This window comes from Bos taurus, chromosome 15 (genome assembly GCF_002263795.3).
Source record: "Bos taurus isolate L1 Dominette 01449 registration number 42190680 breed Hereford chromosome 15, ARS-UCD2.0, whole genome shotgun sequence".
In the NCBI taxonomy this organism is placed as follows: Eukaryota; Metazoa; Chordata; class Mammalia; order Artiodactyla; family Bovidae; genus Bos; species Bos taurus.
Window position 1 is genome coordinate 44,133,048 of NC_037342.1, and position 13,140 is coordinate 44,146,187.

Consider the following 13,140-nt stretch of genomic DNA (forward strand, 5'->3'; position numbering starts at 1 on the left):
ATAGACATGACTGTACATATCTGTAATTTACATGGTGTAAATATCATGTAATTTACATGACTGTACATATCTGTAATTTACATGGTGATTGTGTATTGAAGAGCTCGCAGTGAAGTTTGAACTTTATGCAATGATAGTTATTATACCATAGTGACTAAAATGTGAACTGTGTTGCTGGGTGACTGACAGTATTTAATTAATGATGACTGAAATTCATGCATATCAGGGCTGTGCAAAGCCAATACTGCCTAAATAAATTGGCTATCACATGGTACTGATTGCATATGATTTCTGTAGTAATTACAGTTTTGTTGGGTATGCTGATTGTACAGTGAGCTCATTCTTTTGGGCTTTTTGGAGGTGACTCACAGAATGTAAATTTTAATCTTCTATCTACCTATATCAAGACAGGCTAGATTATGCTGTGGTAACAAATGACTCCCAAATCTCAGTGTTCTCGACGCCTTCCATGGCACATTGGCTTGGATGAGGGAAGCAAGTTCTGTTTCACTTTGTCTTCACCCAGGGACCCAGGCTGAGGGAACTCTCTCTGTGCTTCTATTGTTACTAATGCAGGTATTAAACCACAAGCTTTCAGAGTTTCTATCTAGAAGTGATATGCACTATTTCAAATCACGTTTTCACTGGTCAAAACAAGTCATATTGTCATGTCCCAAAAGAAGTAGAGAGGCAAGATTCTAATATGTGCCTTGAAGACAGGAATGTTGGGTAGGCACCATCAATAACTATTGTGGATCCAGAGAGTTAACTTGTGGAGAGTTTATCAGGGAAGGGCAGTTGAGGACTAGGATTACAGACCTAGATGTGTGAGATTATCTCTGTTTTCTAATGAGAGATTGACGTTCAAGGCAAAGTTGTGTGTACTGGTATTCTAGGAGCCTGGATACTGTGATTAGTGTTCAAGGTTGCAGTGAAGCCAGGAAGTTATAATAGAGGCCAGATGAATCATTGGGGTAAAGCAGGGCTGTTGACAGAACCCTGGAAATCAGAAATCATTCAGATGAGAGCTCTGAGACTATCTACTGTTCTAAACAATTTCAATTCCTTTTGGTCTGAGTCTTCATCTGTGCTTCATTTAAGTTGATGACACCTTTGGAAGTTCTGGGATATTAAGAGAACTTAAGCCTCGAAAGAAGTGTAGGCTAGGAGTTGGCAGAAGGCATGGTAAGGGTATTCTGGGAGTAAATGGGTAGAGGCTGCAGAAGTGCAACCAAAAGTAGGATGCCGTGAAAGTGGTAAGAATATAGATCTTCTTTAAAAAGGATAACGTTGAAGAACTACAGGGAGTGAATTGCATAATGATCCGCATTTAGTTACTACTATTCCATGCTTTGTATTTGTCTGTGTCTCTAACCCTGAATTTATTAAGCTCTGCAAATCCTCCACAGTGTACTCAGATGGCTGCCCTTAAAGTGCTTGGCTGTATACTACTCTGTATCCCTGTTGCTTAATGCTTCAGTCCATTCACATGTCAAATTAATTTAGAATCACGCCATAGTCGTGCTCACGCCTAAACTTCCTGTTTTTAATCTAAATGTGATCCAAACTTCTTGTCCAGACTTTCTCTACTAGTCTGCATTAGGAGCAAAAATATTTAAGGCATACCTAGTCCAGCAGGAGCCCTGTGAGACTACAGTCATGCATTTCCTGGCATTAGATGGAATATTTTATTTGAGAAAAATATAGCTAATACTAAATGGTTAATTTTGGTATGAGCTACTCACATCTGGAATTAAACAGTGCATAGACTACATTATAATCAAATGATCACATTATATCTAAATCTTCCAGTCAACTAAGAGCTTTCAAGTCAAACATCTTTATTCTTGGATACAATACCAGACTAATCAGCTGAACTTAGATTTTTTTACCTAGACATTTTGATGTTATATAGACTTACCCATAGGGCTTCCCTGGTAACTCAGAGGGTAAAGAATCTGCCTACAATGCAGGAGACCGAGGTTCAATCCCTGGGTAGGGAAGATCCCCTAGAGAAGGGAATGGCAACCCATTCCAGTATTCTGGCCTGGAGAGTTCCATGGTCAGAGGAGTCTGGTGGGCTACAGTCTATGGGGTCACAGAGTCGGACATGACTGAGCGACTAACATACACGTACACACAGGCTTATGCTTAGTGTTGGATCCCGTAGACTTTGGACAACTTCTTTCATTCTTTCAGTTTCTCTATTAATTTTCTAAGAACAGAACTGTAAGGGGGTCTTTGGATTCCAGGGACTTGCCCTATCTAGTGTTCTTTTGCACAAGCATGCTGTATTATTCTTTTAAAACTGAATATTCTCCCACCCCTAAATTTTGGTATATTGTAAAAAGTATTAATGAAGAGGTCTGAGACATGTCAGTTCAAGGAGCAGGGCATCAGAAGTTTTGCTATTTATTCAACATTATAATTTTTCTGTGTGACTTAGTGAATTTGTGAGATTTTATTACTAAAATATGTAAGAGTCTTCAATTTTTTAAACTGTTTATAACACCAAAACTTCATCATTTAATATTAGGGCAATACAGTTTCTTCAGCGAGACCAACCAATGTGTTAGAAATGATGAAAGAATGGAAAAATAACCCAGAAAGTGATGAGGAAAGCACAACAGACCAAAGAGACAGCAGGTCTGGACAAGAGGAGTCGAAAGTTTACCAACCCAGCCGAAATGTCCCTGATGTCAGTAACTCTTCAGATGAAGAGGAAGGAAAACAGGTAGGAAGAACCAACAAAACATGTAGGAAAAACAATTGTTTCATTTCTCCAAACTGTGAAATACCTTCACAACACTTGGAACATTTTTGCAACTCTTTTTTTGTTGTTGGATTGTAATGGTTTGTAACAAAAGAGACCTGCACGATAAAGAAAGTAAAGCTTGAAACTAGCATGATTTAGTGATGTGGCCTAGATGCTTATTTTAAGATCCGTGATTATATAGGGGAGGGGTCTGCAAACTTTTCCTATAACAAATAGTGAATATTTTAGGCTTTGTAGGCCATAATAGTCTCTGTCACAACTTCTCAACGCTGATGTTGTAGCATGAACACAGGCATAGACAACAAATGAGTGTTCCAGCGAAACTTTACAGAGACAGGTGGTGTGCCAGAGTTGGCTAATGGGTCACAATGAATTATGTATGTATTTTACCAGGCTATACAATTTGGAATGGGTTTATGTATTACTTCAAAAATTACTATTACATTAGTTAGTCATTTCCAATTTTATGATACCTAAAATTGTTTTATAGGCTTATTACTTTACTTTATTAGATATAGTTTTATTCTTTTTGGTGAATAAAATCTAGTAACATTTGGTTAATTCTAGATTGCATTCTACCAACTCAATATCCTGACAATTTACCCACATCCTCTTTTCTCTTGTTTCTGTGTTTGAGGAAAATTTTCTGTGTGTTTGTTCTCATTCTCATCTTGAAGTCTAATCAGCATGTTTGAGCTCTTCTTTAATGATGGAACATCTTGCCACCGGGGGCCAGATTTACGACCGGGCACCCCACTTCTTATGAGGAGTTGCTGCTTTTCAGTTCTCTGAGACCTAGAGACGGGCAGAGTGGAGAGAGGGCCTGGAGGGTAAATCCTGACCCACAGTCAGGAAGGTACAGCATGGCTGCCTGTACCTGTCCTGCCACGAATTCTGTCAGAAACTTGAGGAAAGAGGCCCAGTAGAGTGATCTGGTTGATTTTTATTTACTCATTGGGAATTTCTTCATCTAGTTGATAGCAAATGTCTAGATAATAGGCTTAACATTTAATTATTTAGACATTTTGAAATAGCCATATTTTTATGTAATGTAAACATAAGGTTACTGAATCCCTTTCACCCTCTCCCGTCTGTCAACAACTCCTGCAGTGCTTAGCAGCTGTGTGTATTTGGTATTCTTGTTAAAAATAATATCCTAAAAACCCATGTTTGCATTTCCTCATTGAACATAATTTGAAAAATTTCTTGTTAGCTGACTTGGAATTTTATACATACATACATGTGCACACACATACATAAACATACTCACACATATATACATACACACGTACACTCACACACTCTCATATGCATACATTACGTATTACACATGTGCATCAACAATATACTCACACATGGTAGTGATGTTTTAGTTGCTAAGTCATGTCTGACTCTTGTGACCCCATGGAACCACCAAGCTCCGTTGTCCATGGGATACCCCAACCAAGATTACTGGAGTGGGTTGCCTTTTCCTTCTCCAGAGGATCTTCCTGACCCAGGGATCAAACCCAGGTCTCTTGCAGACAGTCTCCTGTATTGCAGATGGATTCTTTACCAACTGAGCCACCAGGGAAGCTTGTATATGTGTATATATCTACATATATGCATGTATACAAGTGTGTGTATATATATATATATATATATGTATATACACACACACTCACATATATACAAACACAAATCCATACATACACATGCATACACACATTATCTTTTGTAGTCTTAGATTATATCAATGTTCACTGAATCTGAACATAAAATATCCTTGTAAACCAAATGTTTGGTTGTCTTCCATCTCCTTTTTCATTGCTCTGTCACGGCTCTGCCCTCCTCCTACGCTCTCTTTGAGTCAGAGTAGAGGGATAACACTTGCCGTAATGTTCTCAATGTGGTGTTCTCAGCTACTTCCAATTAGGCAACAGAAGGACTGGAATTTGAGGTGCTTATGGATGCTAGAACTAGACTCAGTGGATTGAAAATTTAAGAATATACATTTCTACTTATCATCAAGAACTTTTCCACAATCAGAGCTCACCTGCAGTAGCACAGGCGGGACTGTGGATAGTAAACCTCACCTTTCAGCCATTGAAAGCATTCATGCAGACTCTGGAAAACTACTTGTTATAAATGCTGTGGAGAAGGCAATGGCACCCCACTCCAGTACTCTTGCCTGGAAAATCCCATGGATGGAGGAGTCTGGTAGGCTCCAGTCCATGGGGTCGCTGAGTTGGGCACGACTGAGTGACTTCACTTTCACTTTTCACTTTCATGCGTTGGAGAAGGAAATGACAACCCACTCCAGTATTCTTGCCTGGAGAATCCCAGGGACAGAGGAGCCTAGTGGGCTGCCCTCTTGGGTCGCACAGAATCGGACACGACTGAGGCAACTTAGCAGCAGCAGCAGCATAAATGCTGTGCCAGGAATTTCTACATAAATGGGTAGGAGTCTGCCCCGGATGTTCTTTAAGGACTTTCCTGTACTTAGGTTTTGGCTGTGACATCTTGGGAGGAATACCTTACACCTTATTTGGGAATTTTTCTGAAGAGTGTTACCCCTTAAAAGAAAGTCTTCTCTTGTATATTAAGTTTTTTCATGGATTTTTATGAATAAATATGCACTTTGTTAATTACATTGAAGTTGAGTTTAAGAAATTACTTCTTTTCCCCCCCAAATCTTCATTAACAGCAAATAGTAGAGTATAAGATCTAAAGTGATAACTGAAAATAGCATTGGCCGTTTAGTATTGAGTCCATGCAGGATTCATATAGTAACTAATATCCTTAAGAGTGAAACTTTAATTTTATTAAAAAGCATTCTAATAATATTGAAATATTTCCCATGGGAAAAATTCATTTGTTAAAGTTAGATTATATGGATAATTTGATATGATAAATATTTATACTTACTATAAAGAGATGTATATGATTCTTTTTCCATTAAAATATTTGAAATTTGGCTCTACTGTAAATGCAGATTGCCACAGATCCTTCTTTCCATTGTATCACTGTTTTCTCTTCTGGAGAATCTGATAAATCCATTTAGAGCTCCTGATTTTGTAATTCTCACAAATGAGAGTAATCACACTTTTTAGATAAGTGGCAAAGTACTTGGAAAACTAGCAGAAAAAGTGAGGAATTATTTAAAAACAAAAACAAAAACACTTGAACTAAGCACCTTCCTCTTTCTCTGGGTAACTCTTCCTTAGTTCCAAATGCCCCGGGCATTATGGAAAAATACAGTGTGTGTCTCCTCATTGTTCATGTTTGGGTGAAGATATTATACTTTACCATCTCAAACTTATTTTCAAATAGTTGGCATTTGGCAATGTCCATTTTTTAATTTTCATTTTCAACCTTTAGTTTGTTTTTGGTAGGTGTATTTTTTTGAAGATAGAAATGTTCTCTCTTATATATCTTGTATTTTACAGTCTGAGTACATCTAGGAAGTGTTTTGTGTTATTGGGAACCCTCTAAATTCCCCACAATGGGTTCTTAATCTACTCTATCAGGCAGACCCAAGAGTCTTAACTCCTATAGCAGCATTGACTCATCTTCAAATGAGACACTTGGCAGACTATTGCTTATTGCAGGAACACGCCTTTTTGCATTCAGTCCTTAGTGATTTCTGATAAGCAGTACACTACTTTCATTGTTCATTAAGCTCAAAACACAATCGAAGAGAAATGAAGGTCTGTAATTAAAATGCACAGCCCCACAACCATAGAGGGAGTGACTAGCAACTCTGCATGTAACAAAAGTATATTTGCATTATAGAGTTCTCGCTTAATAAAGAAGAAACTTCTTAGCTGTTAATTGGTTTATTGAACACAGTCTTGAATATACTTATTTAGTGAAAACAGAAAATTTTTGTGATCATTTTTCTTGACTGAAAACATGGACTTTATAAAATCAAGGAAATGGTACATGTATCAGATTTTTTTTTAATCCAGTCTAGAAAATAGAAAGGCAAGGTATTTTAGCAACTTTGAAAGGTTATTTTGAGCAATGCAATGTGTTCATTAGCAGTTCTTCAAAGACAAAGAATATTTGAATTTAAACAGATTGAAATTAAACAGTTGAACTTTGTGTTATATTGACCTGTTGCTGTGAGGAAAAAGTCAAGTTTTCTTAGTATTTTAGTAGTGTAGGATAAAAATTTCTGTTCTTACAGATTAAATCTTAGTTCCCTGAACCCCTGTGAATCATGTACAAGTTTTGTGGTGCTTCCATGTTTGGGCACACTTTTGTACTCCATTGCTGAAGCACTGTAATCTGGCGTGTGTGCCAAAGCATCCCATTTACAGTGTCCTACTGGTTAAAGCACAGGCTCTAGATCTGGGCTGCCTGGATTCAAATCCTGGCTTCACCACTTACAAGCTTTAGGACCTTGGGCAAGTCTCTTGGCCTCTGTTTCCTCATATCTAACATGGGAATAATAATGACATCAACCAAGGGGTAAATGAAATCATGCATATAATACTCTTGACATATGGTAAGCGTGCATAAATGTTAGCTATTATTAATTTTATTATTATTTTGCTAAAGAGCGTGCATGGCTTCCATGTGGCTCAGATGGTAAAGAATCTGCCTGCAATGCAGGAGACCTAGGTTTGATCCTAGGTTGAGAAGATCCCCTGGAGAAGATAATGGCAACCCACTCCAGTATTCTTGTCTGGAGAATCCCATGGACTGACAGGCTGCAGTCCATGGGGTCTTAAAGAGCTGGACGTGACTGAGAGACTGACACTCTCACTTCACTTTAAAGAGCTTGCATAGAATATTGCTAAAATCGCCTGTTCTTTCTTGTTTGCTTTAAGGCTCCTTTGGGCAGAGGTGTGGGCCTAAACTAATGAACAAACTAAGAAATATCATTTTCAAAGGTGATCAGGTGATGCTTCCAGCCTCACTTGCCCTCTCAGTTTGGCAAGATCCCTAAGGTACTGTGGTAGATTGGATTGTTTTTCCCAATTATTTAAAACCTCTCTGTAAGGAATATGTACATTCCTACCCTTTTCTCCCTGTTAGAGTAGATGGGTATTTTCTCATCTCACTAATGTTGGTCTTGGCTATATTACTGACTTTAGCAAACAGAATGTTGAGTTGTGATATAAGCAGAGACCATAAAAGTGTTTGCATGATTTAGCTTGCTCTTATTTCAGCCACTGCCATGAGAAGAACATGACTACAGAAGCCACAGTTCTTGGAATTATGAAGGTCTGTGGAACAGACTTGGAACTCGGTACAAAACCTGAAGTCCAGCCTAGCACCACCAAGTGAAAATTAATGTTCATTGTTTTAACATACTGAGACTTTTCTAGTTCTTTGTTATGTAGTTGTATAGAAAAGAGTTAACATAGCAAGCCTAAGCTGCTAGCCTTGAAAAGGCCTGCTTTCAAGGTTGGCCCTTGGCTGGCTTTTGGGAACTTAGATTTTGGGACAGCTACTATTAACTGATAAGAATGATTAATTGTGCCTAAACCTTACAAACAATACAGTTAATGCTGATCACGTGCTTTCCCTCTGGAAGTCTGGGATTTTGGTAGGTGCTAGGCAGAGAATGCCCCCATGGCCAGCTCACAATAAAAACGCTGGGTGTTGAGTCTCTGAGCTTCCTTGGTTGGCAGCCTTTCACATGTGTTGTCACAACTTGTTGCTGGGGTAATTAAGTGCATCCTGTGTGACTCCTGGGAGAGGACTCTTAGAAGCTTGAACATAGTTTCCCCTGGACTTCTCCTCAAGGGTCTTTCACTTCCTAATGGTGCTCTGCATCCTTTCACTGTAATAATCATAGCAATGAGTAAGCTCTATGCTGGTTTTGGGGTCTTCATAGTGAAGCATAGGACCTAGAGACCTCCCAAACACAGTAGCATAGCTGTAGCAATAGCTGACTAATACAGGTACAAATAATTAATTGTGCTAACATGAATTTTGGCCTGTTGTTCTTTGATCTAATGCTGCCAGCAAAGCCACTTGCTAGTTTGGATTCATAGGCTTCCATAAACAACAAGGCTTTTGTCCCTACTTCTCTTCCCATTAGAATCTCCTATGTAAGGCTTGGGTTTCACCACGGATTTAGCCAGACATCCATGATTGAAGGGACATATTAGTGAATCTTTTCAAATCATTTCCCTGCTCTCCCAAACCTGGCTTTTGCTCAGCTCCTCTTAGAGATTATAACTGTTAGTATATGCTATGTATATTTTTCCCAATGGAGAACCAACCCATTGGGTTGGGTTGTAAAAACACTGCTTCAATTTCAAATGTATTCATTTGGATCCATTCATCTCTTATCCTACCTTTGTGCTATAATTGTCTCATGTATTACATACATGTAATTATCAACCCTACAAAACAGTGTTTTAACTTTTGCTTTGAATAGTCTTATTTCCAAGAAATTAAAAAGAAAATTGTCTTTTATATTTACCCACACACTTACCATTTCTGATGATCTTCTTTCCTTTAAGAAAAGCTGTGCTTCCATCTAATATTGTTTCTCTTCAACCTGATGAACTTCCTTTGCATTTCTTGTATTGAATGTCTGCTCTCAGTTTTCTTTTATCTAAAGATGTCTTTATTTTGTCTTAATTTTTGAAGGACATTTTCTCTGTTTACAGAGTTCTGGTTTGACAGGTAATTTTGGTCCACACTTTAAAGATGTTATTCTTCTGCCTTCTGGCGTCGGATTCTCTGATAAGAAGTCACTGGTAATTTGAAGTGTTCTTTTCCTGTATGTAATGTGTCGCTTTTCTCTGAATGTTTTCAGGATTCTCTCTTTATCTTTGGTTTTCAGCAGTTTGACAGTCATATTGCTTAGACATGTTCTTCACATTTATCTTGCTTGGGATTTGCTGAACTTCTTGGATCTGTATTTCTGTCTTTTGCTAAGTTTGGGAAATTTTGTAATCACTTTCTTTTTTCTGATACTCTTAATTGCTCATATGTTAGTTAGAGCATTTGATATTGTTCAGTAAGCCTCCAAGGCTGTGTTCATTTTTCTCAATCTGTTCTTTTTTTTTTTTTAATAAATATATTGTCACGTTTTATTGGCAATTTTTATTTATTTATTTTTTATTTTTAAACTTTACAAAATTGTATTAGTTTTGCCAAATATCAAAATTGGATGCACTCTATTGATCTATCTTCAGGTTTTCTCTTTTCTCAGTTGTGTCCATTTTCCTGTTAAATCTGTCTGGTTTGATACTTAATTTCAGATACCATATTTTGTCCTAAAATTCTTATTTGGGTATTTTTTATTATTATTTCTGTTTTTCTATGGAGACCTATTTTATTTATCATATAATTTTTCACTTTACATCATTGATAATAGTAATGATAATCACTTGTTTGCTAATTCCAATATTTGGGTTCATCTCAGAATCTGTCTCTATTGATTATTGTTTCTGTTAAGTAATTTTGGATTGTATCCTGGACATTGGAAATGTTGTGTTGTATTAACTCTGAATTCAACTGTGTTCCTTCAAAAAGTGTTGACATTTCTGTTTTAGCAGGTAATTAGTTGATTGGATAAAAACTGAAAATTGTTTCTTAGCAGTTCAAATCTTAGGTTGGTTCATTTATCTTAGGTGAGTGGAATATAAGATTCTCTTTCTCTGGCTATCTGCTTTAGGAATTCCCTCACTACTCTTTGGCGTCTGTGGTTGCTTTGAATGCTGCCCATTAGTTCTTTAGATCAGAGAGAGAAAATTGTGAAAGCATCTGGAGTAGAGGGAGGAGGCACATTGCCATCAAAGGAGCAATTTTGACATATCAACAGAAACAATACAAGCGAGAAAATAATGGAACATTGTTAAACTGCTAAGTGGAAAATAATATAAAACAAGAAACCTGTCAACTTGGAATTCTATATCTGGTGATATTTTCCTTCAAAGATAAATGTAAAATTTTAAAAAGTTTTCAACTGTGTAAAAGATGAGAACATTTTTACCAGCGTATCTTACTATGAAAAGTGAAAGTGTTAGTTGCTCGGTTGTGTCTCACACTTTGCAATCCCACGAACTGCAACAGGCCAGGCTTCCCTGTCCTTCACTGTTTTCTGGAGTTTGCTCAAACTCATGTCCATTGAGTCGGTGATGCTATCCAACCATCTCGTCCTCTGTCATCCCTATCTCCTCCTGCCCTCAATCTTTCCTGGAATCAGGGTCTTTTCCTGTGAGTTGGTTCTTTGCATCAGGTAGCCAGAGTATTGGAGCTTTAGCTTCAGCATCAGTACTTCTAATGAATATTCAGGGTTGATTTCCTTTGGGATTGACTGGTTTGATCTCTTTGCTGTCCAAGGGACTCTTAAGAGTCTTCTCTAACACCACAATTCGAAAACATCAGTTCTTTGGCACTCAGCCTTCTTTATGGTCCAGCTCTCACATCCATACATGACTACTGAAAAAACCATGGCTTTGACTATACGGACCTTTGTCAGCAAAATGATATCTCTACTTTTTAATAGGCTGTCTAGGTTGGTCATAGCTTTTCTTCCAAGGAGCAAGCATTTTTTAATTTCATGGTTGCAGCCACCATCTGCAGTGATTTTGGAGCCCAAGAAAATAGTCTGTCACTGTTTCCATTGTTTCCCCATCTATTTGCCATGAAGTGATGGGACTGGGTGCCATGATCTTAGTTTTTTGAATGCTGAGTTTTAAGCTAGCTTTTTCACTCTCCTCTTTCATGTTCATCAAGAGGCTCTTTAGTTCCTCTTTGCTTTCTACTATTAGTGTTATGTCATCTGCATATCTAGGTTATTGATATTTCTTCTGGAAGTCTCAATTCTAGCTTGTGCTTCATCTAGCCCAGCATTTTGCATGATGTACTCTGCATAGAAGTTAAAAAAGCAGGGTGACAATATACAGCCTTGACACACTTCTTTCCTAATTTTAAGCCAGGCTGTTGTTCCATGTCTGGTTCTAACTGTTGCTTCTTGATCTGCATACAAGTTTCTCAGGAAATAGGTAAGATAGTCTGGTATTCCCGTCTCTTTAAAAATTTTCCACAGTTTGTTGTGATCCACACAGTCAAAGGCTTGAAGACGTAGATGTTTTTCTGGAATTCCTTTGCTTTTTCTATGATCCATCAGATGTTGGCAATTTGATCTCTGGTTCCTCTGTCTTTTCTAAATCTAGCTTGTACATCTGGAAATTCCTGGTTCACATACTACTGAGGCCTTGCTTGAAGGATTTTGAGCATTACCTTGCTAGCATGTGAAATGAGCTCAGTTGTACTGTAGTTTGAACATTCTTTAGCATTGCTCTTCTTTGGGATTGGAATGAAAACTCACCTTTTCCAGTCCTGTGGCCACTGCTGAGTTTTCACCTTTGCTGGCATACGGAGTAGAGCATTTAACAGCATCATCTTTTAGGATTTGACATAGCTCAGCTAGAATTCCATCACCTCCACTAGCTTTGCTATTTACGTGAGTAGCCTTATATAAGAAATATATTGACACACATTTGGAATTCAATTTCTCTTCTTCCCTTTGCTTTTCTTTCCCTTCCTTCTTCCTTTTGAAAAGCACAGGAATGTGAGAGATAGTAAAAGTATAGCTGAAAATGTATATCAAAATATTCTGTCACTTGGACCTTGAGCAGGCCTATAATTTGAATGTGTGACTCTAGAAATGGTTGCTATGGTGATAAACCACTTTACTTAAATAGCATGTATTTTACTCAAAATTCAGTGAAATGGTAACAGTTTCTAGTAATCGTGTACTGGTATTAACTTCAAGGATATGCCTAGAGCTTACAGGTTTTGCATGTATTATAACCAGATGAGTTTATCAGGTTAAAGTTATGCCAGTGAATAATGAAATACGTGCACTTAGCCCAGTTTTCTTGTTATGTATGTCACTTTGCACACATGGAGCCCCCTTTTCAAGTTTAATAATATGATCTGGAGAAATCGGGCCCTTGGTGCTGGATTACTGAAAAATGGAACTTGGGTGGGGGGAACCATATAAGGTTATCTTATCCATCATTCTACCTCGAGTAGGAATGACTGTTCTTCAGCAGTCCTGAACAGTGAGAGTTCACCAAAGATGAGGAACAATTGAAATGCTGCTTAGATGAGCTCCTGTTGTAACCATCCTGACTGTAGCACTCGAGACGCTGTCTAGCTCCACAGTGCTAGACAGCATATTTCCTCTTATTCATTACGAATTTAGATTGAATAACTCTTATAAAGAAACTTCCATCCATTATCACATCAATAGCCTGTATGTAAACCTTCTCTGGTCCCTTTGTATCTATTCAGACTGGTTGCAGAATTTCAGGTGTGAATTCTTCATGATAACTAAGGATAGAAGAATTTTTTCTTTGATTTCTAAGATACTTTCTGATGATAGCCAGGTTCTTTTGGTC

General features: G+C 37.8%; 1 protein-coding gene across 6 annotated transcripts in view; it reads left to right on the forward strand.

Moving 5' to 3' along the window:
• STK33 (serine/threonine kinase 33) overlaps positions 1 to 13,140 on the forward strand; it is a 188,693-nt gene that overhangs the window by 169,408 nt on the left and 6,145 nt on the right. For 5 of the 6 annotated variants that reach the window (XM_010812467.3, XM_005215977.5, XM_005215978.5 and 2 more), the window contains one exon: positions 2,537 to 2,734. In XM_010812467.3, the coding sequence (XP_010810769.1) occupies positions 2,537 to 2,734 (198 nt within the window). Of the gene's footprint in view, positions 1 to 2,536; positions 3,343 to 13,140 lie in introns of those variants that run through there. The other variant, NM_001075908.1, reaches the window with a different exon arrangement.